Source organism: Salmo salar, chromosome ssa21 (assembly GCF_905237065.1).
Source record: "Salmo salar chromosome ssa21, Ssal_v3.1, whole genome shotgun sequence".
NCBI lineage: Eukaryota > Metazoa > Chordata > Actinopteri > Salmoniformes > Salmonidae > Salmo > Salmo salar.
The window spans coordinates 29922167-29948820 of NC_059462.1; the positions used below are offsets into that span (position 1 = coordinate 29922167).

A 26654-nucleotide genomic window follows, 5' to 3' on the forward strand; every position below is an offset into this window, starting at 1 on the left:
AACATTGTATAAGGGCGTGGCGTGTTAATGGGGCGTAGTCGTGTTATTCTTCTATACAAGGAAGTTTACAGTTGCTGGTAAAGATTGTCGTACAGTAGGAAAATACGTGTGAGTACAGTTTCAGCCACCTGTAACATATAATGTAAAGTTATCTTCACTGCAAGACAGCAACAGTAACGGACACCTACTTACGGTAAAACAGTTACATATTTTCTTTATAGGTCTGAATGTATAGCATTTTTCCAAAGATATTGATTTTACTGTGACTATTGTCGACAAGTGGTCTAATGTACTCAACTGGTTATGCGAGAACACATACATTTTCAACCTGACAAAAAGCTAAAATATCTGTTGTTACACTCGCACTTCCGCATCTGTAACAGTCCAAACATGTTATTTTTTACCCCCACAGCCCTTGCGCTAGCCACTTTCCCTCGGAATCCACGTCGAAACCGGATGCAGTTTGATAGCCATTTTAAGTGGAGGCCCAATTCACTAACGTTGCCCCCTCGGCCCAAGATTTAGCTCGAGGGAGCGTGTGGGGTTGTTATGACCCACACTTCAATGCAAACTAGTCACATGTCAAACATTGGTGGCGGTGAAGTGTCAAATGTAATCAACAAGGCTGCATTTCCGGCATGTCAGAAAAAGCTTATATATACACACATTGATTTTAGCGTTGGCAAATTGGCATAGTCTCGTAGTGAGCAGCATATAAAACGTTGCTAGATTCATACATTTTTGTTGTTGGAATAAATGACCAAACTATAAAACTAGCTAGCCAGCTCTAGGTAACTGTAGCGAGCTAGATACGTTAGCTTCCTAGGTACATGAATAACTTTAGGTTAGTTGTTTTTAAGCTCAACTTCAAGATTTCCACCAATGACGTTGCATCTCTGATCATCACGCTCCCTTGCTTGGGCAAGGGGCATTTGAGGTACACTGATGTGACGATGTAAAACGTTTAGGACCGAGGGCTGTTAAGCTGCGTTTCAACTCAGAAAAGTCACTCTCGTCCACTTACCCTCGCCTTATGCCCTTGGGGGAATCCCAGTCACCATTTTGGACGTCGGTCCAAACAAGGGATGTTCGCAACATAAGCCCCTCAGCCGTCGTTTTTGATCGATTTTTAGTGTACAATTATGTTTACTTCGGGCCTGAAACCCCCCCATAATTAAATTCGCGTTGATTGTACATCCGCTAAGAAAAGTCCACCGAAACGTAAAACCTCAACGTCAATATGGATAAGTCAACATACAAGTGTAAGTAAACAGGTTAGAAATTGTGCTTTAATGCACATGACGGCACAACCACGTCTCATAAAAGTAATGATGTTTTTGTTTGGTTAGCTTTTGGAAATTGTAGAAATAACAAATTTTCCTTCTTCAGAAGTTCCAGCTAGGCGGGATAACGTTAGTTAGCTAATTCATTTTCTAGCTATCAAACAGTAGGTGTATATTAATAATTATATAGTTACTATAAGTAAACATGCAATCATAATTGACTGTAGAGCATATAAAGCACCTACACGCAACCAGTGGCTGAAAACAATAATTGCGGGATGAACGAGTGACGAATTTCCGGGCAAGGGCGGTCCATTTAAAAATCATTCCTTCCTCCCTCGCCCCTTGCCCTGCAAGTGTATACTCGTCAGACGTCATGGTACGTTATCAGAAGTGTCCACTTAATTTGAGGGGATAAGGTGTGTCTGTTAAGTGTTTGGAATGTGTGTGTGTGTGTGTGTGTGTGTGTGTGTTTGTGTGTGTTCAAACTGGTCTCAGAGCATTTCGTATTATTCTGTACGTACATCAAGAGACTCACTTAGTATGTTATGTTTCGTATGGTATATATTAATTTGTTGATGTCCATCACCGATTTTGTATGATATGTTACGAACTGCAATTCGTATTATATGTTCCGATTGTCTAAAAACGTACAATATGTTACAAATTTGCAAAACTTATGATATGTTACGAATTCAAGCTAGGTGGCTAACGTTAGGATTACGGTTAGAGTTAAATTAAGGAGATGGGTTAGGGGAAGGATTAGCAAAAAGGGTTAAGGTTAGGGGAAGTGTTAGTTAACAATGCGAAGTAGTTGCAAAGTAACAAAAAAGTAGTAGGTAGTTGAAAGTTGCTAAAATTCTAAAGTTGTCCATGATTTGATTTGAACTCGCAACCTTTGGGTTGCTAGACGTTCGCTTTACACATCCACCCCGACTAACCACCCTACTTTTGAAGTAATCATGTGTCTTATGTAACAATACCAAAGGTAACATATCATGCTAAATGGAGTGTCTCGGATTTACGTACAGAATGATATGAAATGCTCTGAGACCCGGCTGGTGTGTTTGATAAGACCATGTCATAAAGGTTTTTCTCTCCTTCAACAGCTATGGCTCCGTTTGACAACTGTTTTGTGGTTTTGGAGCTGAAGACTTTGCCTTATAAGGAGAAGAAGAGGCTGAAGCTGGCAATAACAGAGAATGGGGGCAGCATTTCCTATGTGATCAATAAGCAGGTCAGGTGCACAGTGACACAAACATTTTTGAATTCATAGGCTAGATTCAAACATGTTGGCGGTATTGATGATCTGTCTTTCTTGCTCTCTATTTTTCTCTTGATATATCTCTCTCTTTCTGTCATCCCCACAGTGTACTCTCGTAGTGACGATCAGTATGTCCAGTCTGAGCGCCAGTCGGGTGCGGAGCATAAAGAAGCATCAGACTCCAGTAGTAGGGGTGGAGTATGTGTCACGCTGCCTGGAGAAGGGAGTCCTGCTGCCTGTAGAGGACTACTGCCTGCCCCCCCCTCCCTCTACCTCTCTCATCCCACCCAGGCCTGCCTCTCCCTTGCCATCTCTGTCAGGTACAAGCCAAACCTTTCCCCTTTGTTTCCAAAATTGAAATATGCTTTATTGGTGATAAAATATACAATGTTACACAACAATGTTGCCAAAACAGTTGTCACTAAGGCAGGTAAATATACTCAGTAATGAATAGATGCTTTATCTTTCTCATCTATGCTTTACCTATAATTAATCCCTAAGTAATAATACTACTCAGCTTCTTCATCACTGTCAGTTTCATGCATCACCATTCTCTTTGCATGCAGGCTTCTACGTGTGTGTATTTCCAATGAAAAGCTTCTTGCACATTCAGCAAGCAGAGCAAGAGTTTGTCATCTTTGAGCATTCTCCTCTGACACAATCACAGTGGGTGGTGTCTCTCTCTCTGTTCCCAGCATGTTGACTCATTCACCCAGAGAGGTCTTTTGAGTTAGTTAGTCAGGAGGCTGTTTTTTCCCCACAGTTGTCTTTAACTGACAAAGGCACTGTGTGCTCACTATGGGTGTGTTTCATCGCACTTTTCTGTGTTTGAAGAACGATGCCTTTTTGACGAAGGGGTGTGTGTGTAATATATGGATGTTTTGAATAGAATTGGACTTTGTCATAGGGTGTGTTTGTGTGTGTGTTATGTGTGTTAGTTTTGAAGGGGACGAGCCAGCCGGCTGAAGTTCAGATCCAGACAGTGAATGCTGTAAATCAAGCCGAGAGTGCGGGGAATCAGGAGAGAACTTACCTGGGCAAATTCAGGTGTGTACCTACTGTACCACTTACCTGTCAATTACTGCCTGACTAGATGTCATACTTTTCCTTCCTGACTATAACCTGGTCATGGCCCCACATTCAATGACACAGGCCTTATACCAGAGTACTAACCAGTTGAATAACCTAGGTTATGTAATTGTTGTATGCAACTTGTGTAATATCCCTGCAATAATGTATTTATTTATTTAACCTTTATTTAACTAGGCAAGTCAGTTAAGAACAAATCCTTATTTACAATGACGGCCCACCCGTAGTGTAGTAATAAGCTACAAGACTCGTTTGTGTTTTCTTTTTTTTTCTTTTAGAGTGTATACTGAAAGTGACAATGATCTTCCAACATATCCAACAAATTTCCAAGTGGCCAAATACTCAATTTTTGGAAAGGTAAGTCCACCCATAGGCAGTACAGTTTATTTATCTTACAGTTTATTTATCTTACTTGTTGATTGACACACCTGTCTTTACTTTGGTTGTTTAATGTATGTAATGTATGTATGTATGCATGTCACACACACACACACAGTGGGGAGAACAAGTATTTGATACACTGCCGATTTTGCAGGTTTTCCTACTTACAAAGCATGTAGAGGTCTGTAACTTTTATCATAGGTACACTTCAACTGTGAGACGGAATCTAAAACAAAAATCCAGAAAATCACATTGTATGATTTTTAAGTAATTAATTATCATTTTATTGCATGACATAAGTATTTGATCACCTACCAACCAGTAAGAATTCCGGCTCTCACAGACCTGTTAGTTTTTCTTTAAGAAGCCCTCCTGTTCTCCACTCATTACCAATGACCTGAAGAGAGCTGGGACCACAGTCTCAAAGAAAACCATTAGTAACACACTACGCCGTCATGGATTAAAATCCTGCAGCGCACGCAAGGTCCCCCTGCTCAAGCCAGCGCATGTCCAGGCCTGTCTGAAGTTTGCCAATGACCATCTGGATGATCCAGAGGAGGAATGGGAGAAGGTCATGTGGTCTGATGAGACAAAAATAGAGCTTTTTGGTCTAAACTCCACTCGCCGTGTTTGGAGGAAGAAGAAGGATGAGTACAACCCCAAGAACACCATCCCAACTGTGAAGCATGGAGGTGGAAACATCATTCTTTGGGGATGCTTATCTGCAAAGGGGACAGGACGACTGCACCGTATTGAGGGGAGGATGGATGGGGCCATGTATCGCGAGATCTTGGCCAACAACCTCCTTCCCTCAGTAAGAGCATTGAAGATGGGTCGTGGCTGGGTCTTCCAGCATGACAACGACCCGAAACACTCAGCCAGAGCAACTAAGGAGTGGCTCCGTAAGAAGCATCTTAAGGTCCTGGAGTGGCCTAGCCAGTCTCCAGACTTGAACCCAATAGAAAATCTTTGGAGGGAGCTGAAAGTCCGTATTGCCTGAAGGATGAAGGATCTGGAGAAGGTCTGTATGGAGGAGTGGGCCAAAATCCCTGCTGCAGTGTGTGCAAACCTGGTCAAGAACTACAGGAAACGTATGATCTCTGTAATTGCAAACAAAGGTTTCTGTACCAAATATTAAGTTCTGCTTTTCTGATGTATCAAATACTTATGTCATGCAATAAAATGCTAATTAATTACTTAAAAATAATACAATGTGATTTTCTGGATTTTTGTTTTAGATTCCTTCTCTCACAGTTGAAGTGTACCTATGATAAAAATTACAGACCTCTACATGCTTTGTAAGTAGGAAAACCTGCAAAATCGGCAGTGTATCAAATACTTGTTCTCCCCACTATATATATATATATATATATATATATATATATATATATATATATATATATATATATATATATATATATATACTTTTTCTTATATATATATATATATATATATATATACACACAGTGAGGGGGAAAAAGTATTTGATCCCCTGCTGATTTTGTACGTTTGCCCACTGACAAAGAAATGATCAGTCTATAATTTTAATGGTAGGCTTATTTGAACAGTGAGAGACAGAATAACAACAAAAAAATCCAGAAAAACGCACGTCAAAATTGTAATAAATTGATTTGCATTTTAATGACGGAAATAAGTATTTGACCCCCTCTCAATCAGAAAGATTTCTGGCTCCCAGGTGTCTTTTATACAGGTAACGGGCTGATTAGAGCACACTCTTAAAGGGAGTGCTCCTAATCTCAGTTTGTTACCTGTATAAAAGACACCTGTCCACAGAAGCAATCAATCAATCAGATTCCAAACTCTCCACCATGGCCAAGACCAAAAAGCTCTCCAAGGATGTCAGGGACAAGATTGTAGACCTACACAAGGCAGGAATAAGGCCATCGCCAAGCAGCTTGGTGAGAAGGTGACAACAGTTGGTGCGATTATTCGCAAATGGAAGAAACACAAAAGAACTGTCAATATCCCTTGGCCTGGGGCTCCATGTAAGATCTCACCTTGTGGAGTTGCAATGATCATGAGAACAGTGAGGAATCAGCCCAGAACTACACGGGAGGATCTTGTCAATGATCACAAGGCAGCTGGGACCATATTCACCAAGAAAACAATTGGTAACACACTACGCCGTGAAGGACTGAAATCCTGCAGCGCCCGCAAGGTCCCCCTGCTCAAGAAAGCACATATACATGCCCGTCTGAAGTTTGCCAATGAACATCTGAATGATTCAGAGGACAACTGGGTGAAAGTGTTGTGGTCAGATGAGACCAAAATGGAGCTCTTTGGCATCAACTCAACTCGCCGTGTTTGGAGGAGGAGGAATGCTGCCTATGACCCATCCCCACCGTCAAACATGGAGGTGGAAACATTATGCTTTGGGGGTGTTTTTCTGCTAAGGGGACAGGACAACTTCACTGCATCAAAGGGACGATGGACGGGGCCATGTACCGTCAAATCTTGGGTGAGAACCTCCTTCCCTCAGCCAGGGCATTGAAAATGGGTCGTGGATGGGTATTCCAGCATGACAATGACCCAATACACACGGCCAAGGCAACAAAGGAGTGGCTCAAGAACAAGCACATTAAGGTCCTGGAGTGGCCTAGCCAGTCTCCAGACCTTAATCCCATAGAAAATCTGTGGAGGGAGCTGAAGGTTCGAGTTGCCAAACGTCAGCCTCGAAACCTTAATGACTTGGAGAAGATCTGCACAGAGGAGTGGGACAAGATCCCTCCTGAGATATGTGCAAACCTGGTGGCCAACTACAAGAAACGTTTGACCTCTGTGATTGCCAACAAGGGTTTTGCCACCAAGTACTAAGTCATGTTTTGCAGAGGGGTCAAATACTTATTTCCCTCATTAAAATGCAAATCATTTTATAACATTTTTGACATACATTTTTCTGGATTTTTGTTGTTGTTATTCTGTCTCTCACTGTTCAAATAAACCTACTATTAAAATTATAGACTGATCATTTCTCTGTAAATGTAAAAAATCAGCATGGGATCAAATACTTTTTCCCCCCAGTGTGTGTGTTTGTGTGTATACATACATACATACATACATACATACATACAGTTGAAGTCGGAAGTTTACATACACTTAGGTTGAAGTCATTAAAACTAGTTTTTCAACCACTCCACAAATTTCTTGTTAACAAACTAAAGTCTTGGCAAGTCGGTTAGGACGTCTACTTTGTACATGACACAAGTAATTTTTCCAACAATTGTTTACAGACAGATTATTTAACTTACAATTTACGGTGTCACAATTCCAGTGGGTCAGAAGTTACATACACTAAGTTGACTGTAAAATTCCAGAAAATGATGTCATGGCTTTAGAAACTTCTGATAGGCTAAGTGACATCATTTGAGTCAATTGGAGGTGTACCTGTGGATGTATTTCAAGGCCTACCTTCAAACTCAGTGCCTCTTTGCTTGACATCATTGGAAAATTAATACAAATCAGCCAAGACCTCAGAAAACAATTGTAGACCTCCCCAAGTCTGGTTCATCCTTGGGAGCAATTTCCAAATGCCTGAAGGTACTACGTTCATCTGTTCAAACAATAGTACACGAGTATAAACACCATGGGACCACGCATCCGTCATACCGCTCAGGAAGGAGATGCGTTCTGTCTCTTAGAGATGAGCGTACTTTGGTGTGAAAACTGCAAATCAATCCCAGAACAACAGCAAAAGGACCTTGTGAAGATGCTGGAGGAAACAGGTACAAACGTATCTATATCCACAGTAAAACGAGTCCTATATGGACGTAACCTGAAAGGCCGCCATAAAAAAGCCAGACTACGGTTTGCAACTGCACATGGGGACAAAGATTGTACTTTTTGGAGAAATATCCTCTGGTCTGATGAAACAAAAATAGAACTGTTTGGCCATAATGACCATCGTTATGTTTGGAGGAAAAAGGGGGAGGCTTACAAGCTGCAGAACACCATCCCAACCGTGAGGCACGGGGGTGGCAGCATCATGTTGTGGGGGTGCTTTGCTGCTGGAGGGACAGGTGCACTTCACATAATACATGGCATCATGCGGAAGGAAAATTATGTGGAATTGAAGCAAGATCTCAAGATCTTTGGTTGCAAATGGGTCTTCCAAATGGACAATTACCCAAACATACTTCAAAAGTTGTGGCAAAATGGCTTAAGGACAACAAAGTCAAGGTATTGGAGTAGCCATCACAAAGCCCTGACCTCAGTCCTATAGAAAATTTGTGGGCAGAACTGAAAAAGTATGTGCGAGCAAGGAGGCCTACAAACCTGACTCAGTTACACCAGCTCTGTCAGGAGGAATGGGCCAAAATTCACCCAACTTATTGTGGGAAGCTTGTGGAAGGCTACCCAAAACGTTTGACCCAAGTTCAGCAATTTTAAAGGCAATGCTGCCAAATAATAATTGAGTGTATGTAAACTTCTGACCCACTGGGAATGTGATGAAAGAAATAAAAGCTGAAATAAATCATTCTCTCTACTATTATTCTGACATTTCATATTCTTAAAATAAAGTGGTGATCCTATATATATATATATATATATATATATATATATATATATATATATATATATATATATATATATATATTACTGCTCAAAAAATAAAGGGAACACTTAAACAACACAATGTAACTCCAAGTCAATCACACTTCTGTGAAATCAAACTGTCCACTTAGGAAGCAACACTGATTGACAATACATTTCACATGCTGTTGTGCAAATGGAATAGACAACAGGTGGAAATTATAGGCAATTAGCAAGACACCCCCAATAACGGAGTGGTTCGGCAGGTGGTGACCACAGACCACTTTGGTCACTTTTGAATGCTGCCGGTGCTTTCACTCTAGTGGTAGCATGAGACGGAGTCTACAACCCACACAAGTGGCTCAGGTAGTGCAGCTCATCCAGGATGGCACATCAATGTGAGCTGTGGCCAGAAGGTTTGCTGTGTCTGTCAGCGTAGTGTCCAGAGCATGGAGGCGCTACCAGGAGACAGGCCAGTACATCAGGAGACGTGGAGGAGGGCAACAACCCAGCAGCAGGACCGCTACCTCCGCCTTTGTGCAAGGAGGAGCAGGAGGAGCACTGCCAGAGCCCTGCAAAATGACCTCCAGCAGGCCACAAATGTGCATGTGTCTGCTCAAACGGTCAGAAACAGACTCCATGAGGGTGGTATGAGGGACCGACGTCCACAGGTGGGGTTGTGCTTACAGCCCAACACCGTGCAGGACGTTTGGCATTTGCCAGAGAACACCAATATTGGCAAATTCACCACTGGCGCCCTGTGCTCTTCACAGATGAAAGCAGGTTCACACTGAGCACATGTGACAGAGTCTGGAGACGCCGTGGAGAACGTTCTGCTGCCTGCAACATCCTCCAGCATGACCGGTTTGGCGGTGGGTCAGTCATGGTGTGGGGTGGCATTTCTTTGGGGGTCCGCACAGCCCTCCATGTGCTCGCCAGAGGTAGCCTGACTGCCATTAGGTACCGAGATGAGATCCTCAGACCCCTTGTGAGACCATATGCTGGTGCGGTTGGCCCTGGGTTCCTCCTAATGCAAGACAATTCTAGACCTCATGTGGCTGGAGTGTGTCAGCAGTTCCTGCAAGAGGAAGGCATTGATGCTATGGACTGGCCCACCCGTTCCCCAGACCTGAATCCAATTGAGCACATCTGGGACATCATGTCTCGTTCCATCCACTAACGCCACGTTGCACCACAGACTGTCCAGGAGTTGGCGGATGCTTTAGTCCAGGTCTGGGAGGAGATCCCTCAGGAGGCCATCCACCACCTCATCAGGAGCATGCCCAGGCGTTGTAGGGAGGTCATACAGGCACGTGGAGGCCACACACACTACTGAACCTCATTTTGACTTGTTTTAAGGACATTACATCAAAGTTGGATCAGCCTGTAGTGTGGTTTTCCACTTTAATTTTGAGTGTGACTCCAAATCCAGACCTCCATGGGTTGATAAATTGGATTTCCATTGATTATTTTTGTGTGATTTTGTTGTCAGCACATTCAACTATGTAAAGAAAAAAGTATTTAATAAGATTATTTCATTCATTCAGATCTAGGATGTGTTGTTTTAGTGTTCCCTTTATTTTTTGGAGCAATATATATGTGTGTGTGTGTGTGTGTGTGTGTGTGTGTGTGTGTGTGTGTGTGTATATAGGTATCATACTATGCAGTGTGTGTACCTATGTGTTTTCCAGGCTAACAGCAGCACATGGTCGGTGTTGGAGCTGCAGAGTGGCAGCACAGAGGGGGGACAGCAGCAGTACCGTGTGGTGAGGTACTGGAGAGAGGACCATGGTGCCAAGGTGAGCTCATGTCTTTGGTCACTGATTCACAGGATCCATGGTTTCTTGGCTAGTTATTATGTCATTAGGATGAACTATCCCTACTACCTGTTTGGTCTGCTGTCTTGTCTGTCTGTCAGTCAGCAGCTGTGCAGGACAAGCAGGTGTTCCTCTCCATGTCAGAGGAGGCTGTGGAGGTCTACCAGACTCTCAGGAAGGAGCTGCAGGTCAGAGGACTCACACTCAGGACCACCCTCCCTCCAGAGGCTCCGTATCTGGGCTCTGCCAGCCTGCAGCAGGTCAGACACTCCCCTTTATGTATAGACACATCGTTTCTTAAAAATACAGACAGACACAACATATTATATCAGATTTGCCCTTTTTTACCCATCACCTGAGAAATACTCCAATAGATGTTGGCACTCCACTGTAAGACTTGGATTCTATGTGATTCTGTGCAGCAATACAGTAATCAATGCTGTGGGTGCCAGTCAGGGGTTAATTGACATGTCTTGTGTGATTGACAGCTGCTGCTGGAGGAGAAGCTGAGTTGCAGCAGCCTATCACAGGAAGTGGGCGTGTTCGTGGAGCTGCTCTGGGCAGAGGCCCTTGGTTGTCTGGACAACGTCCTCAAGGTTCCAATCACCAGCCTCAGTCTCAACGATGTAAGTGAGCTGGGGTTGGCTCGCAGTGTTCATGATGCATACTGTATTAGTCTTTCTGTCTGTTGGTCTCTGAGTACTTGTGTTCATTAAAGCTGTATCGTTGTTGTGTAGGTGAGCAGGGCTGAGGGGCTGCTGCTACAGGTCCAGAGGAAGCTGAGGGCGAGACAGGGGGAGGGGCCAGACACTGAGGTGGCTTCTCTGATGGAGGAGGTCTACACCCTCCTGCCACACAAAACTGATCAGTCCCATCTCCCTCTCCACACTAAACTCATCTCATCGCAACTGGACCTCTGCCAGGTAACACACACAACACTGTTATTTTTTAGCAGAATGAACACAGTTTAAATGACATGGGATCCAATCCCACCTCAACCACTTATTGACTTTCTCCCCTCTACATATCTATAGTCCTAGCCTATATCGTGTGTGTGTGTGTGTGTGTGTGTGTGTGTGTGTGTGTGTGTGTGTGTGTGTGTGTGTGTGTGTGTCTCACACAATTAAATGAACACTAACATGGATCTTTGTTGTAGTTAATCAGAGACGTGCTGAATGTGAGCGAGGCAACACTGAGAAGCCCCATCCCTTCCTGTCTGGGGAAGTACCGCGCGCTGAGGTGCAGCATTGAAAGAGTTCCCCCTGGTCCTGAATTGCTGTATGTCACAGAACTTCTACAGGACAGGTACTGACCCACTCCAACAGGGCCTAAAATGTACTTTTTGGTCCACCAGCCACTGTGGCAGGTAGATGAACAAATCTTTCAGTCACATCCATAATTTCATTTTAAAAAACACACCAAAAACAGATTGTGGGGGTTTGTTTCCTTGTCGGTCATTGGCTCATTGGTGAAATTAGCATTATGACAATATCTTTAATTAAATCATTCAAAAACCTTTATTAATGCAATTGCAGACAGAAGTTGACAACAGGAACATAACGCATGTTTCCGAGTAAGTTCTGCATCAAAGAAAAGGTTTTTATTTTATTAAACCCGAAGTCCAGCCCTAGTGATGTCACTGCCTACGTCATTACCTTCTACTTATGAGACCAAAACCATGCCTACTCAGCTACATAAACAAGGAGTTTTAGTGTTATCTCAAAGCTTAACAGTAAATGTCCAAGTTGTTTTTTTAGTGGAATGTCTGACTAGTCTCTTATCTCTTACACTCCCCTGCAGGCAGAACTAGTTAGTGTTATCATATATATATATATATATATATATATATATATATATATATATATATATATATATAGTTAATCTGTACTCTAGGACCCTATAAATGTAAGGAGGGAGGGGTCTTATAACTCCTCCCCTTCTATTAATATAACATAAGCGTAATCAATTATTATAATACATCAAACATTTGGTACAGCCCCTATCATGACCCCTAGGTGAACCTCTTTCAAGATGACCATGCTTTGTAATGTTTCTATAGCAATAAATGTATTGGTAAGAAGCAATGTGGTATATTGCTCAATTTCATGACATTTTTTTGTGACCTGAGAGAAAATGTTCAGCTGCCCTTTTAAGAGCGGGAGGTTACTGTGGTAATGGGGCCACTCGAGTCATGACGTCTGTGTGTGTGTGTGTGGATCATCTCTTCACTATCAGTTGAAGCAGCAGAGTCAAACTAACGTTGGAAAACAACCCAGCTTGTGAACAAAACAATGTTGGACAAAGTCTAACTTTGTAAAATTTGAGTAAATTAGACCAACTTTTATGCCTGTGCACAGCGCCTCCAAAAATGTATCTATCAGCACTTCACTCAGGGCACACAGCCCTCCCTGCCAGGCAGTTTTGCTGCGCAAGGTAGAATATAGGATTCCTATTTCTTTGTGCAATTAGCAGTTATGAAACCAAACTGCAGAAATACTTTGAAAAAAGCTACTGCAGCATTTTTCTAACCAACTCGCTCATGTGCTCATACTTGACTTTTTACGTTTTATTTGTGAATGTAATGCTCGGATTGTAGAGCCCTGCAAATTGACCACCCGCCAACGTGGCTGGTGAAATAGACATTCTTACACTCCAGTACCTAAATCTACCCATGGGTGGCCGGTGTTCATTTTATGCCCTGCACTCCAGTGTGCGTGCGTGCTTGTGTGTTTAACTCTCCATCTCTCTCCTGTAGACAGGTGCAGATCTTGCAGGTGCTGAGAGTAAACAGAGGGGTAGAGCTACAGATGTTTAGAGAGGATCTGGGGAACGTTAAGCCCCTCCTCCACTCCTCCAGCCCCAGCAGCTTTGTGGGGATCCTGTCTCGGTGAGCACACACACGCACACCAATGATTGACATATTGTACATGACTGACGTGATATGTTGCCAATTCTCTGTCTATAGGGGTCTGTTGCTGCCCAGAGTTGGAGTGGAGCATCATGGGATTGAGAGAACAGACATTGGGAACTTGGGCGGTGGCATCTACTTCAGTGATGCAATGAGGTCAGTCGACAACATTATATGCCAAATAAATTCTATTGAGACAATGCAAATATATTCTGTTTGTATATGAACAGCACTAGTTTGAAATAATGTAATATATTCTCTGTTTATCAGCAGCAGTGTGAAGTATTGTCAATATACTCTCTGTGTGTATCCTCAGTACCAGTTTGAAGTACTCTAAGCCCAGTGTGACGGACGGCAGTCGGCTGCTGCTGGTGTGTGACGTGGCGTTGGGGCGCTGTACTGACCTCCAGAAGAGGGACAGCAGCCTGACTCGCTCCCCTGAGGGATACCACAGTGTACACGGGGTTCGCCACACCCCCAAGAAACCCTCAGAGTTTGACGTAACCCTTTTTAAAAATTCTGTACCTTCGTTTGTTCAGTGCTAATGCTGACATTGTAATGTTCAGATTGTGTACGTGCTTCCGTCCGTGCGTGCGGTTCCCTGCGTGTTTGTGTTTCTGATATGTGTGTGTATTCCAGGATGATGAGTATGTGGTGTACAGCCCAGAGCAGGTGAGGCTGCAATATATGGTACAGTTCAGACTGGAGGAGGACCAGCTGAAGGACTTCCAGCCCACCATAGATACTTCTTCTACCGAGCTTCCGCTTCCTGTCTCACCGTCTGACCTCTGTAAGAACTTAATTCAATTAAATACATCTTTATTGTAAACTTCCAACGAAACTCAGGGCCATACGTAAAGCTGACCCAATAGAAACCGTAACAAAGCATTCTCTCCAACCCTGTTTCGGTAAAAAGCTGATGGATGGGGCTGGATAAATGTAACCCTCTCAAATTCATAAACAGAGCTATGCATTCGAGGACTGGCCATCCATGATATCAAAATTATAGATTTAACCATGTTTTGAGGTTATACATATAATTAATTTTTAAGTCCAAAAATGGATGTAACAACTGCTGATTGCCCCTTTTTTTAAAGTGCAAAAAAATAGACAATACCTAAAATAAGTACATTTGCTTGTTCTGAGACTGTTCTTGATGACCTGTGTGTAGTGTCCTGTGGTGAGGCTGAGGAGGATGTTGGGAGCTGTAAGAACCCTCTAGAGGAGGTGACTGCAGGCCTGTTGGACTGCTCTGGACAACCACTCCCCCTACAGGCCGTTCATGTCAGGGCCAGGCTGATGGATCTGCTCTCCCAGGTACGACTGGACTAGATTAGTCCATTTCAGTCCAGTCTAAACTAGACTATACTGGACTGTACCATACTTGACTGGACATCAGTCCTTAAGTAACAGGCCTCTCTCCTATTGGCTACCAGGTCATCATCTTCCAGACATACACCAATCAGAGCACCGCCCCCATCGAAGCCAAGTACGTCTTCCCATTGGATGATTCTGCTGCTGTGTGTGGCTTTGAGGCCTTCATCAATGGGAAACATGTAATGGGACAGGTAATTCACCCTCTCAGCAGCACACAGTGATCAGTTATGCATGTGTAGTATTGTGTTGTGAGCTGTGGTGTCCCTCTGTCCCAGGTGAAGGAGAAGCAGCAGGCACGTAAAGAGTATAAACAGGCCATAGAGAGAGGCCATGGAGCTTACCTAATGGACCAGGATGCACCTGTACGTCTCTCCCTACCTCCTTACCTCTCTGCAGACATACTTTCTCACTTTACATTGAACAGGAAATAGAATGTGTCAAATGTGAACCTGCTCTCTTTAGTACAGACAGTGTGTCATATGATATGCTGAGCTCTCAGATCATTCTTTTAAATCAGATAATGATGATCCTATGGTTGAAATAATCTGTGGTTTCAGTCTTATTATCTTTGCGCGCCCTCAGGATGTTTTCACCATCAGCGTTGGGAACCTGCCTGCCGGTGCCACCGTCCTTATCAAAGTTACCTTCGTCACCGAGCTGGTCGTCATGGAGGGCTTGATCAACTTCTCGTTGCCCGGTAGTGTGGCGCCATGGCAACAGAGCTCAGCGCTCAACCAGAGGACTCAGGTAGGAGGGACTAGATTGATTGATTTTATATGTTATTAATGTTGCGTTTAGGTTTGCGTCATGTGTGTGCCATTGTGTGTGTCTGTAGGTGACTTTGGAAAAGGTGTGTGTGACCAACCTGGATTCCCAAGGGTGAGTGTTCCTCTTAACTAGCTCTGTAGATGGATGGGTACACCATTCCTGTATCCTTATCATTACATCTGAATTCCCTAATAATCCCTTGTCCTCATATTGACCTGTAGTGTCTGTCTCTCCTCATTCTGACCTGTAGTGTCTGTCTCTCCTCATTCTGACCTGTAGTGTCTGTCTGTCTCTCTCCTCGTACTGACCTGTAGTGTCTGTCTCTCCTCATACTGACCTGTAGTGTCTGTCTGTCTCTCTCCTCATACTGACCTGTAGTGTCTGTCTCTCTCTCTCTCCTCATACTGACCTGTAGTGTCTGTCTGTCTCTCTCCTCATACTGACCTGTAGTGTCTGTCTCTCCTTAGGGAGTTTAGTCTGGACATGTCCATTGAGATGCCCAATGAGATCATCAACCTGCACTGCCTCACACACAAAGTCAAGATCAAGGTAACACAGCAGACCGAGCAGTGTATGTACATGCTTCTGTGTGTGTGTGCGCGTGTGTGTAACACTGTGTGTGTGTGTGTGTGTGTGTGTGTGTTGTGTTAACCCCAGAGGACCGACTGTAAGGCGGTGGTGAGGACATGTCCAGGTGAGACTCTGGGTCCAGATGGGTTCCTGGTCTGCTTCAGTCTGGCCCAGATCCACCTACCCAGGATGTGGGTGGAGAAACATCCAGATAAAGACAGCCAGGTCAGTATCTCTCCTTCTCTCTCTATACTGTACATCTGTCTCTCTTAAATACCGCCTGGTCTGTATCCCTCTATCGCTCCATCTTTCCTTCCCTCTCTCTGTCTAATCATATCCATCTCTTTACGTTTCCCCCCCCCTTCCAGGCCTGTATGTTGGTATTTTACCCAGACTTTGAGCCCTGCCCCACCTCCAGCCCCATGTCCGGCTCCAGTGAGGTGATCCTGCTGTTGGACTCGTCTGAGTCCATGAGAGGAGACGCTCTCCAGAACGCCAGAAGAATCGCCCTGCAGCTTGTTAATACCATGGACCACCACAGCGTTCGAGTCAACGTCATCTCCTTTGGCTCAGGTGGGCTCCTATTCAAACAGTCTCCAAACTGAGCGAAATCAACTTCATGTATCATGTCATTTGTATTCGCTTTGTTAGTGGGGGATGTTTGTTGTTGCTTACTTCAGACTGATGTGTTTGACAGTAAGACACTAACTTTTCCCCCATACTCATCTGTCTGACTTTGGTTTTGTCTCATAGACCAGAAGGATGCTTTTCTCTCGGCCAACCCTCTAGTCGAGGCTCTCCAACCAGCCAAGAAGTTCATCATGGTGAGTGCTGACAGACAGGCCCAGGGGCCAATCACAATCTTTTATCATTAGTTTCTAGAATATTAGGCAAACATATATATTTTTGAGCATATTAAAAGCTCACTCAGAATATTTTAATGGAATATTCACAATCATTGGAGTATTATGTGCATGTAAATGTTGTCCTTGATCAAATTCTCATTTTCTGAATGATCCTTTCCCCTGTTGTTGTTAGTCCTCCCCACCTGTTGGGGGCAGCACTGAGCTGTGGAGGCCCCTGCGCAGCCTGAGTCTGTTGCCTCCGTCACAGGGCGTGAGGAACCTGCTGCTGCTATCAGACGGCCACGTCCAGAACCAAGCCCTGACCCTGCAGCTGGTCAGACAGCATGCCCAGCACAGCCGCCTCTTCACCTGCGGCCTCAGCCCAACAGCCAATCGGCACATGTTGCGGGCCCTGGCCCAGGCAGGGGGAGGGGCCTATGAGTTCTTTGACACAAAGACAAAGCACACCTGGCGGGAGAAGGTACCAGCACACTTTTACAGCGACCTCTCCTATGTCTTTAGATGTCTGTATATTATCTTTGGTTCCAACACAACCACATAACATGTGGTCAACTTGGGCAAACTATCCCTTTAAACAGATGTTTTTCTGTGTGTGTGTCTCAGGTGGCGTGCCAGGTGAAGCGCATCATGTCTCCAGGCTGCAGCTCTGTGTCTGTGAAGTGGCAGCAGTTTAACCCCTCAGCTCCCCCTCCGGTCCAGGCCCCCTCTCAGCTCCACGCGCTCTTCACTGACTGCCACACCCTGGTCTACGGCTTCGTGCCACACTGTACACAGGTATACTGTCACAGAGGCGTGTTTGTGTGCGTGCGTGCGTGGACATGACATGCCCATGATCACAAAGCGCTGTGAGACTAACTTGTCCATGTGTCCGGTGCCGTAGGCCACTCTTCTTGGAGACCTGAGTGGTCAGAACATTGAGACAATGGTGTCCACCACTGAGCTACAGAAAACCAGGGGCACGGTAAGACCACCACACTCACCTCACCTTACTGTTTATACTGTCTGTCACACCTGTAATACGTGTGTGTGTGTGTGTGTGTGTGTGTGCGTGTGTGTGTGCGCGCGTGTTTCAGTTCCTTCATAAGCTCACAGCGAGGGCTGTTATCAGAGACTATGAGGATGGCAGTCTTCACACCAACGAGGCTGAACATGAGGTGTGTGTGAACATGAGATTGTGAATGGAGTAGTGTTGTCACAACCAGTATCGCTATACTACAACACCAGATTTTTCTTACCAAAAAAGAAAACGCAAAGCAGGCTAATGGTCGTTTAAAAACCTACTTTATGTAAAATATTGTGTGCTATAGCTTGGAAAAGAAACGTGACTCTGGGTGACAACATAATGCTGTTTTTTACCAACATTAGGAGTGTTTTCCTCTGAAAATTAAGGCTGCTTCATGTTTTGTTTCCTTCTTTCTTTCTTTCCTTCCTTCCTTCCTTCCTTCCTTCCTTCCTTCCTTCCTTCCTTCCTTCCTTCCTTCCTTCCTTCCTTCCTTCCTTCCTAGTATTGCGGTACTGGTATCATGACAACCCTAGTATGGAGTGTGTACACTGTACCTATTCTGTGTGTACAGAAAGTTTTTTGTTTTATATATATATAGTATCAATTCTCTTCAGGGGAAGAAATCAGTGATGAAGTCCTTCATCATTGAGCTGAGCAAAGAGTTCTCCATCCTGTCTCAGTTCACCAGCTTTGTTGCCATCGAGGAGAGGGTACGTCTGCCAAACGCTAGTGTGTGTGTGTGTGTGTGTGCGCACACATCAACAATACTTCAATACAAATATAGAAATATACAATGTTCTGATGTGTTCTTTCTCTCCCAGGACTCAGAGCAGCCTAACGTGGGTTTCACAGACGTTCCCAAACTGATCTCAGACGAGGACGTCGACTTCTTACCTTACCTTAGCTGGCTGGAGGAGGAATATGAGGGAGATGGAATGGACTTGGGATCAAACTCAATGTCAAACTTGCTGGATGGTGGGCCAGGGCGTGTTTTATGCAGAAATATCTGTATGGAGGAGATGGTGATGGGGGAGGAGCATGAATCGTTGGTTCAACTCCAGGTGGATGACGAATCATGGGAAGGACTTAATTACTCTTACTTAATGGGCTCTATGGTCTTTGGCAGCCCAGTGACCGTGTCCGCTGCTACCAAACCTCCGGATATGACTTTGAAGAGTGAAGGAGCTGTGACGGATGAAGAGATGGAGTGCTTTAATGACATGGTAGTGATCTGCTTCTTTCTTGTTGTTAACTATAAAGAAAAATGATTCCTGTCAATTCATAGTTTAATCACTAAACTGTTCTTGTCTTTGTTTTACAGTACTTTGGTTTACAGGAATCTGAACACCCCCTTCGTGGCTCAGTAATCATGCATAGTGAGGCTCTGACCTCTTTTTACTCTCCAACTCTCCACACGATTACAGGTAGCCAAAGCACACCAGTCACCCCATACCTTGCTACCAAAATGCTGGCTATGACTGTGGAGACGGATTTCATCCCTGAGCTGTCTGAGACCATCCAGTCTCTCCCAGAGATAGTGAGGCATGCGAAGAGTAGACAGGGAGACTTTAGACGGGCGGACAGACACAGGAAGGTTTGTGCCGATCCGGCATTTGACACTGTAGAGACACAGAAGAAGTCTCTCTCTGTTGCTGATGTGCCTCGTCCTCCTCCCTCTGTTCTTCAGCTCAAGTCTTGCGCTGTTGCTGATGCTCTCCTTCCACCCCCTGCTTCTGTCGTCGGTTCTCCTGGTCCTCCTCCACCCCCTGCTTCTGTCCTCAGTTCTCCTGGTCCTCCTCCATCTCGACTGCAGTCTTTCTCTGCCGCAGTTTCAGATGCTCTTCCTCCTCCACCCCCTGCTTTTGTCCTCAGTTCTCCTGGTCCTCCTCCATCTCGACTGCAGTCTTTCTCTGCCACAGTTTCAGATGCTCTTCCTCCTACACCCCCTGCTTCTGTCCTCAGTTCTCCTGGTCCTCCTCCATCTCGACTGCAGTCTTTCTCTGCCACAGTTTCAGATGCTCTTCCTCCTCCACCCCCTGCTTTTGTCCTCAGTTCTCCTGGTCCTCCTCCATCTCGACTGCAGTCTTTCTCTGCCACAGTTTCAGATGCTCTTCCTCCTACACCCCCTGCTTCTGTCCTCAGTTCTCCTGGTCCTCCTCCATCTCGACTGCAGTCTTTCTCTGACGCAGTTTCAGATTCTCTTCCTCCTCCCTCTGCTCTTGTCTCCAATGAGTTTCGAGCAATAAAACACAAGATGAGAGGTCATCCCAAACCTGGAGTTGGGGCTATCTCCCATACTGCTACCTTCCCGAAACTGCAAGCCGGTAAGGACCTGCTACTTTCCAAACCCCGAGAGCCCTATCCTGTGGAACTGTGTGAGACTAGCAAAATGTGGACCGTGGATAATAGCTTATCTGAGGATAAGGATTGTGGACTAGTGGAGATGGACCACTGGCAGCCTTCTGTTGTCCCTGCCTCTGTGCCCCCATCAGGGTTTAGTTTCGGGGGTGGGAGGGTAGGGTCTCAAAGCAGCCAACATCACGGCTCTTGGTTTGGGGACACAGCCAATGCATGTTACATTCCAGGTTTATTTGAGGCTTCTTCAGCAGGCTCGCTGTTTGGCCCCACACTCCCTTATCTTGGAAGCTCGGGCAGATCAATGGGGTTAAGTTTTGAGGCACCACTTACTGGCGGACACCTCAACTCCCCTTTACCCACCACTCATGGCTTCAATCTGACCCATCCTTTAGGGGCCTCACTTGGTTCCTCTCTGTTTGGTAGCTCTCTCAGGACACTACAACAACATCATGTACTACCACAAGCACAAAAACCTCTGGATATAAAAAAAAACATACAGAAACTTGTCGGAGACAGTGAAAGGTATGTGTCAGCGTCCATTCGTCCGTAACTTTGTCTGTCTGTGTATGACCTCTATTGGAGACATGTATTGTTATGTGTAGCTCTGTGGTATCCTAATTAGGTAGATTTTGATTTCAGGAGGGAAGGTCTTGAATTCAGGAAGAATACTCTTGATGTAGTAAAATGGACAGAGATTTTTGCCCTCCAGCACTCGGTAAGTACAGTAAACGTTCCCTTTTCTAAAGGCCTGTCTCATCTGCATAGAAAATACTATTATTGATAGAAAATATGAACTAATCATATCTCTGTATATACATTCTATTGTTTATTGATAGTGCAGGAGCATGGATTGAATTCAGAAACAGATTTTCCAGATACTCAAAGCATTTTATGGGGAACTTACTTCATCCATACCAATGTGTGGCACCATTCGCCAATGAGCAAAAAGGCTAAAAGGCTATCAACATGTTTTGTTTGTTCCAGGAAGGTTACTGGGAGTGCTCTGCCAGCCTGGGTTCCCTCCTCGGTGTGGATGTGGACTATTTTGCAAACGTCTTCCTGAAGAATAGAGGCATCAGCTCTCTAGGTAGGCTACACTACAGACTGATACTAGAGAACTGTTTGTCTGGGAGTCTATGAACATTCAGTTAGGGCTGTTTTTGAGCAGTAAGAAAAATTACAAAAATATTGTGTGCGCGTGTCATCCAGGCGCTACAGAGGGTAGTGCGTACGGCCCAGTACATCACTGGGGCCAAGCTTCCTGCCATCCAGGACCTATAAACTAGGCGGTGTCAGAGGAAGGCCCAAAAAATTGTCAAAGAATCCTGTCACCTAAGTCATAGACTGTTCTCTCTGTTACCACATGGCAAGCAGTACCAGAGCGCCAAGTCTAGGTCCAAAAGGCTCCTTAACAGCTTCTACCCCCAAGCCATAAGACTGCTGAACAATTAATCAAATGGCCACCCGAACTATTTACATTGACTCTCTCCCCCCCCCCTTTGTTTTTACACTGCTGCTATTAACTGTTTATTATCTATCCATATTCACTTTACCCCTACCTACATTTACAAATTACTCAACTAACCTGTCTCCTGCACATTGACTCATTACCGGTACCCCCTCTATATACAGTGCCTTGCGAAAGTATTCGGCCCCCTTGAACTTTTCAACCTTTTGCCACATTTCAGGCTTCAAACATAAAGATATAAAACTGTAATTTTTTGTGAAGAATCAACAACAAGTGGGACACAATCATGAAGTGGAACGAAATTTCTTGGATATTTCAAACTTTTTTAACAAATAAAAAACTGAAAAATTGGGCGTGCAAAATTATTCAGCCCCCTTAAGTTAATACTTTGTAGCGCCACCTTTTGCTGCGATTACAGCTGTAAGTCGCTTGGGGTATGTCTCTATCAGTTTTGCACATCGAGAGACTGACATTTTTTCCCATTCCTCCTTGCAAAACAGCTCGAGCTCAGTGAGGTTGGATGGAGAGCGTTTGTAAACAGCAGTTTTCAGTTCTTTCCACAGATTCTCGATTGGATTCAGGTCTGGACTTTGACTTGGCCATTCTAACACCTGGATATGTTTATTTGTGAACCATTCCATTGTAGATTTTGCTTTATGTTTTGGATCATTGTCTTGTTGGAAGACAAATCTCCGTCCCAGTCTCAGGTCTTTTGCAGACTCCATCAGGTTTTCTTCCAGAATCGTCCTCTATTTGGCTCCATCCATCTTCCCATCAATTTTAACCATCTTCCCTGCCCCTGCTGAAGAAAAGCAGGCCCAAACCATGATGCTGCCACCACCATGTTTGACAGTGGGGATGGTGTGTTCAGGGTGATGAGCAGTGTTGCTTTTACGCCAAACATAACGTTTTGCATTGTTGCCAAAAAGTTCAATTTTGGTTTCATCTGACCAGAGCACCTTCTTCCACATGTTTGGTGTGTCTCCCAGGTGGCTAGTGGCAAACTTTAAACAACACTTTTTATGGATATCTTTAAGAAATGGCTTTCTTCTTGCCACTCTTCCATAAAGGCCAGATTTGTGCAGTATACGACTGATTTTTGTCCTATGGACAGAGTCTCCCACCTCAGCTGTAGATCTCTGCAGTTCATCCAGAGTGATCATGGGCCTCTTGGCTGCATCTCTGATGAGTCTTCTCCTTGTATGAGCTGAAAGTTTAGAGGGACGGCCGGCTCTTCGTAGATTTGCAGTGGTCTGATACTCCTTCCATTTCAATATTATCGCTTGCACAGTGCTCCTTGGGATGTTTAAAGCTTGGGAAATCTTTTTGTATCCAAATCCGGCTTTAAACTTCTCCACAACAGTATCTCGGACCTGCCTGGTGTGTTCCTTGTTCTTCATGATGCTCTCTGCGCTTTAAACGGACCTCTGAGACTATCACAGAGCAGGTGCATTTGTACGGAGACTTGATTACACACAGGTGGATTCTATTTATCATCATTAGTCATTTAGGTCAACATTGGATCATTCAGAGATCCTCACTGAACTTCTGGAGAGAGTTTGCTGCACTGAAAGTAAAGGGGCTGAATAATTTTGCACGGCCAATTTTTCAGTTTTTTATTTGTTCAAAAAGTTTGAAATATCTAATATATTTCGTTCCACTTCATGATTGTGTCCCACTTGTTGTTGATTCTTCACAAAAGATTACAGTTTTATATCTTTATGTTTGAAGCCTAAAATGTGGCAAAAGGTCAAAGTTCAAGGGGGCCGAATACTTTCGCAAGGCACTGTACAATATAGCCTCATTTATTGTTACTTTAAAAAATGTTTTACTTTAGTTTATTTAGTAAATATTTTCTTAACTGTATTGTTGTTGAAGGGCTTGTTAGTAAGCATTTCACGGTAAGGTCTACTCTTGTTGTATTCAGCGCATTTGACAAATAAAAATGGGTTTGATGTGTGTCAGGTGTGAGGGCCCATGCTGACATCCTGAGGCTGGTGGCCAGTCTGCTGGTGCTGCAGCTGATGAGGGTGAGGAGGCTAGAGGAGGGGAAGCTGCTGCTCAGCCTGTTCCGTCTGGACCTGGACCACTCTCCTCCTCAGCCCAGGTACAATGGGTCTCCTCTCTCTGCTCCACTATATAACACCCCAAGCACTCTGTTCAATCTAGAAAGTGTGAGGGAAGTTCATGCGATTCATGTGTCTGTTTCTCTTGGGATAAGGGTATCTATGTTTTGTTTTTGTTTGGTGCATTTCTCGATGCACGTGTGTTTGCGCATGCACTAAATATGGTTACTGTGTGTGTTCCCCCAGGTGTGAGCGCTGGGAGGCGGTGAGGAGGGCGGTGGACTGGGTGTGTTGGGCAGACAGGGAGTACCCGTGTGTGTGCAGCAGGCTGGAGTTTGGCTGGGACTGGGAGTCGTCCACACGGCAGCTCCTGGGCATCGACCCCCCACACCCCCTCTCTCCCCTCATCCTCCTCGGGACCACAGGGGGAGTGAGGGCCCAATGACTTCCAGAAGGAGAAAGGTGTATGACCAGTATATACATCTGCAGCTATTGCTTTTATTATTTCACTTATTACGAGGTTAAGGTACTATGCTATACTGATAACCTTTTCACTGATCAAATCAGTTTTGTAATTCCAAATCTTTGCATTTAAAGGTGTGATTTTATGTTTGCTCAAAATACAAGAGCAATCATTTTTAAAATGTATTTATACTCCTCAATCTATGGCCATGTTCTATATCCATACAGCTGTCATTGTGTGATTTCAGTCATACTGATAAGACCTTGCTCCAATTTTCTTTCTGTTTTCTTTGTCTGACTGAAATAATCCTCAGATGGATAAGCAGAACAGCAGGGTAATGTGGTCATGCTATTGGTCACTCGGGTTCCATTTCGATCCTTTACACACACACACACCTTAAAGCCTTTCTAAAAGAATGGATTGATTTAAAGTGTCTGTTTCACAATATATAAACATAGTCAGCTTGAATCAGTGTGTGTTACAGCATGAAAGTCAAATCCAAAAGAACCTGACTCGCTAGTGTTGTGTTCACTTACCAAGTTCACCACAAGGTGTCGCTATAAGAAAGGTCAAGGTTAATGACTATTAATAAAGATGTAAATCGATGCATACTGGGAGAAGAATAAGATGGATGCCTACACCATATAGTAAAGTCACGTTCATCTTACCTTTCAGCCTGGACTCTTACTGAGTAAGGTCTTCAGTTACTCAACCAGCTATATGTTGTGTAGTAAGACCCTGTGTGTTCTGGATCCACTAGCTGCTGAAACTCCATAACTTTCATATTCTGACCAAAAAAAACAGAGTTAGCTTGCCATGATTCCACAACATCCATGTCACTGTCAGTCCCCCTTCCTGTTGTCTCTTCTGACCCCTGATGACCTGAATGTGTCAGAGGAAGATCTTCTTGGCCTTCTCTTCAGCTATTTTCTCCAGTTCTGTCTTCAAATGATTGTTCACTTCTTTTGACAGAATTTCCTCGTACAACCTTTGGTAATATGGTTGACCAACTTGGCCACACGTGTTTCTGCTATTGAGACAGGTGCTTTATCTTGGCCAGGTCGCAATTGTAAATGAGAACTTGTTCTCAACTTGCCTACCTGGTTAAATAAAGGTGAAATAAAATAAAAAAATAAATAAAATTAACACACTAGTGCCAGATAAGGCCCCCACCAACCAGAGGCATGCCAATGACCAGGGAAAGGAAGTAGATGGTCATATATTTGTCAGTGAAAAGATCAGATCCAAATGTTTTTTAAAGTGACAGTTGGCAATAAAGACACTTTTCATCCATCCCTGGGCAGTCTAAATATTTACATAATCTAACCAGTGGCAGCAGGTAGCCTAGTGGTTAGAGCGTTGGGCCAGTAACTGAAAGGTTGCTGGAACGAATCGCCGAGCTGCCAAGGTAAAAATCTGTCGTTCTGCCCCTGAGCAAGGCATCTCTCTGATTCAGAGGGGTTAGGTTAAATGCGGATTTTTAAAACGGGTATTAGACACATTCACATGTGGGATATATTCGTATTAAGGCATCTTCAGATGTTCCAGTCTTCACCTGAACGAACATAAATAATAGCTACTTGGTTGTAGAAATGGCTACTTCTTCAGCTGTTCCAGAGTCTTCACCTGAATGAACATCACAGGTAAAATCCTAGGCTGTGTCATGCACTGGAGTGGCATTGTTTATTAGCACACATGTTTTTGTCTAGCAGCCCAGGGGAAGATAATATGGCCTTTAAATATGTATTTTATTGATGTATCTAATTTGTGATACATTTGTCAGTTACCATTGAACATTTGACCAGCATTTAGCCTTTTTGCATTATAAAATAAACCTTCTGAACATAATATAAACTGTCACAACTGAGTCAGTCTTGTATTCAGTGATGACAAGTCTCTCCTCAGAGGTCAGGTTTGTTCTACTGGGAAGTCCCACATGTTTGGGGTGGTTGTTGGTCTTATAGCACACAAACCAGTCTCAGTTTATGAGAGCACCTATCCAGTTGAGTACTAATGTCAGAAATGTGATCACAAGTTTGGTAGATGAACAGAAGCAATTGCAGCAGCTATAATTCCTGAAACACACTGCATCTCTTGCGGCAAAACATTTTCTGCTAGATCTTAACAATTAGCATGATAACACAAGTTATTATAATGGGTGGACACTGCATGCACACTATGCCATGAGGGCCTATGGGTTGTATGCTGTACCATGCAGGCTTGAAGAAGAATGGAAGGTTCAAAATGTACTCCAAAATGAAGACAGCCAGGAAAACTAAAACATTGGCAGCTTTGGTCAACAGGGAGAGAAGACTGAGGAATGTCAAAACTTAACATTTGCCATGGTGGCTAATGAGAAAATGTATTGCTCTCTTCTGGGTTGATGTGTTATATTATTGAGGCTCTCTTGATCACGTTTCAG

The 26654-nt window shown here is 44.1% G+C and overlaps 1 protein-coding gene across 3 annotated transcripts; it reads left to right on the forward strand.

The window, feature by feature from the left end:
* parp4 (poly (ADP-ribose) polymerase family, member 4) lies at window positions 1-26092 on the forward strand. Of its 3 annotated transcripts, none has more exons than XM_014164822.2 (34): window positions 1-193; window positions 2393-2520; window positions 2654-2867; window positions 3486-3594; window positions 3915-3993; window positions 10260-10367; window positions 10487-10645; window positions 10874-11011; window positions 11123-11308; window positions 11542-11690; window positions 13141-13272; window positions 13351-13449; window positions 13610-13793; window positions 13933-14083; window positions 14465-14610; window positions 14730-14861; window positions 14946-15032; window positions 15253-15417; window positions 15506-15549; window positions 15906-15987; window positions 16096-16233; window positions 16377-16581; window positions 16762-16832; window positions 17047-17334; window positions 17478-17648; window positions 17755-17835; window positions 17948-18028; window positions 18492-18587; window positions 18699-19100; window positions 19199-20757; window positions 20875-20950; window positions 21220-21322; window positions 23669-23810; window positions 24016-26092. In XM_014164822.2, the coding sequence occupies exons 2-34, from the start codon at window positions 2395-2397 to the stop codon at window positions 24212-24214; spliced, it is 6102 nt and encodes a 2033-aa protein (XP_014020297.2). In that variant the 5' UTR covers window positions 1-193; window positions 2393-2394; the 3' UTR covers window positions 24215-26092. The 3 variants fall into 3 exon arrangements, with proteins under 3 accessions (XP_014020297.2, XP_014020298.2, XP_014020296.2); XM_014164823.2 differs by having other exon boundaries at window positions 37-108; XM_014164821.2 differs by lacking the exon at window positions 1-193 and adding an exon at window positions 1020-1262.
* Window positions 26093-26654: the final 562 nt, after the last annotated feature.

What these genes read in the sequence shown, in the direction of transcription:
- parp4 (XM_014164821.2), top strand. Translation starts at nt 1,241, where the DNA reads ATGGATAAGTCAACATACAAGT. An exon ending in ATCCAGATAAAGACAGCCAG is followed by an intron (nt 16,234 to 16,376) that starts GTCAGTATCTCT and finishes CCCCCCTTCCAG; the next exon opens with GCCTGTATGTTGGTATTTTA. An exon ending in TGGAGTGCTTTAATGACATG is followed by an intron (nt 19,101 to 19,198) that starts GTAGTGATCTGC and finishes TTTGTTTTACAG; the next exon opens with TACTTTGGTTTACAGGAATC.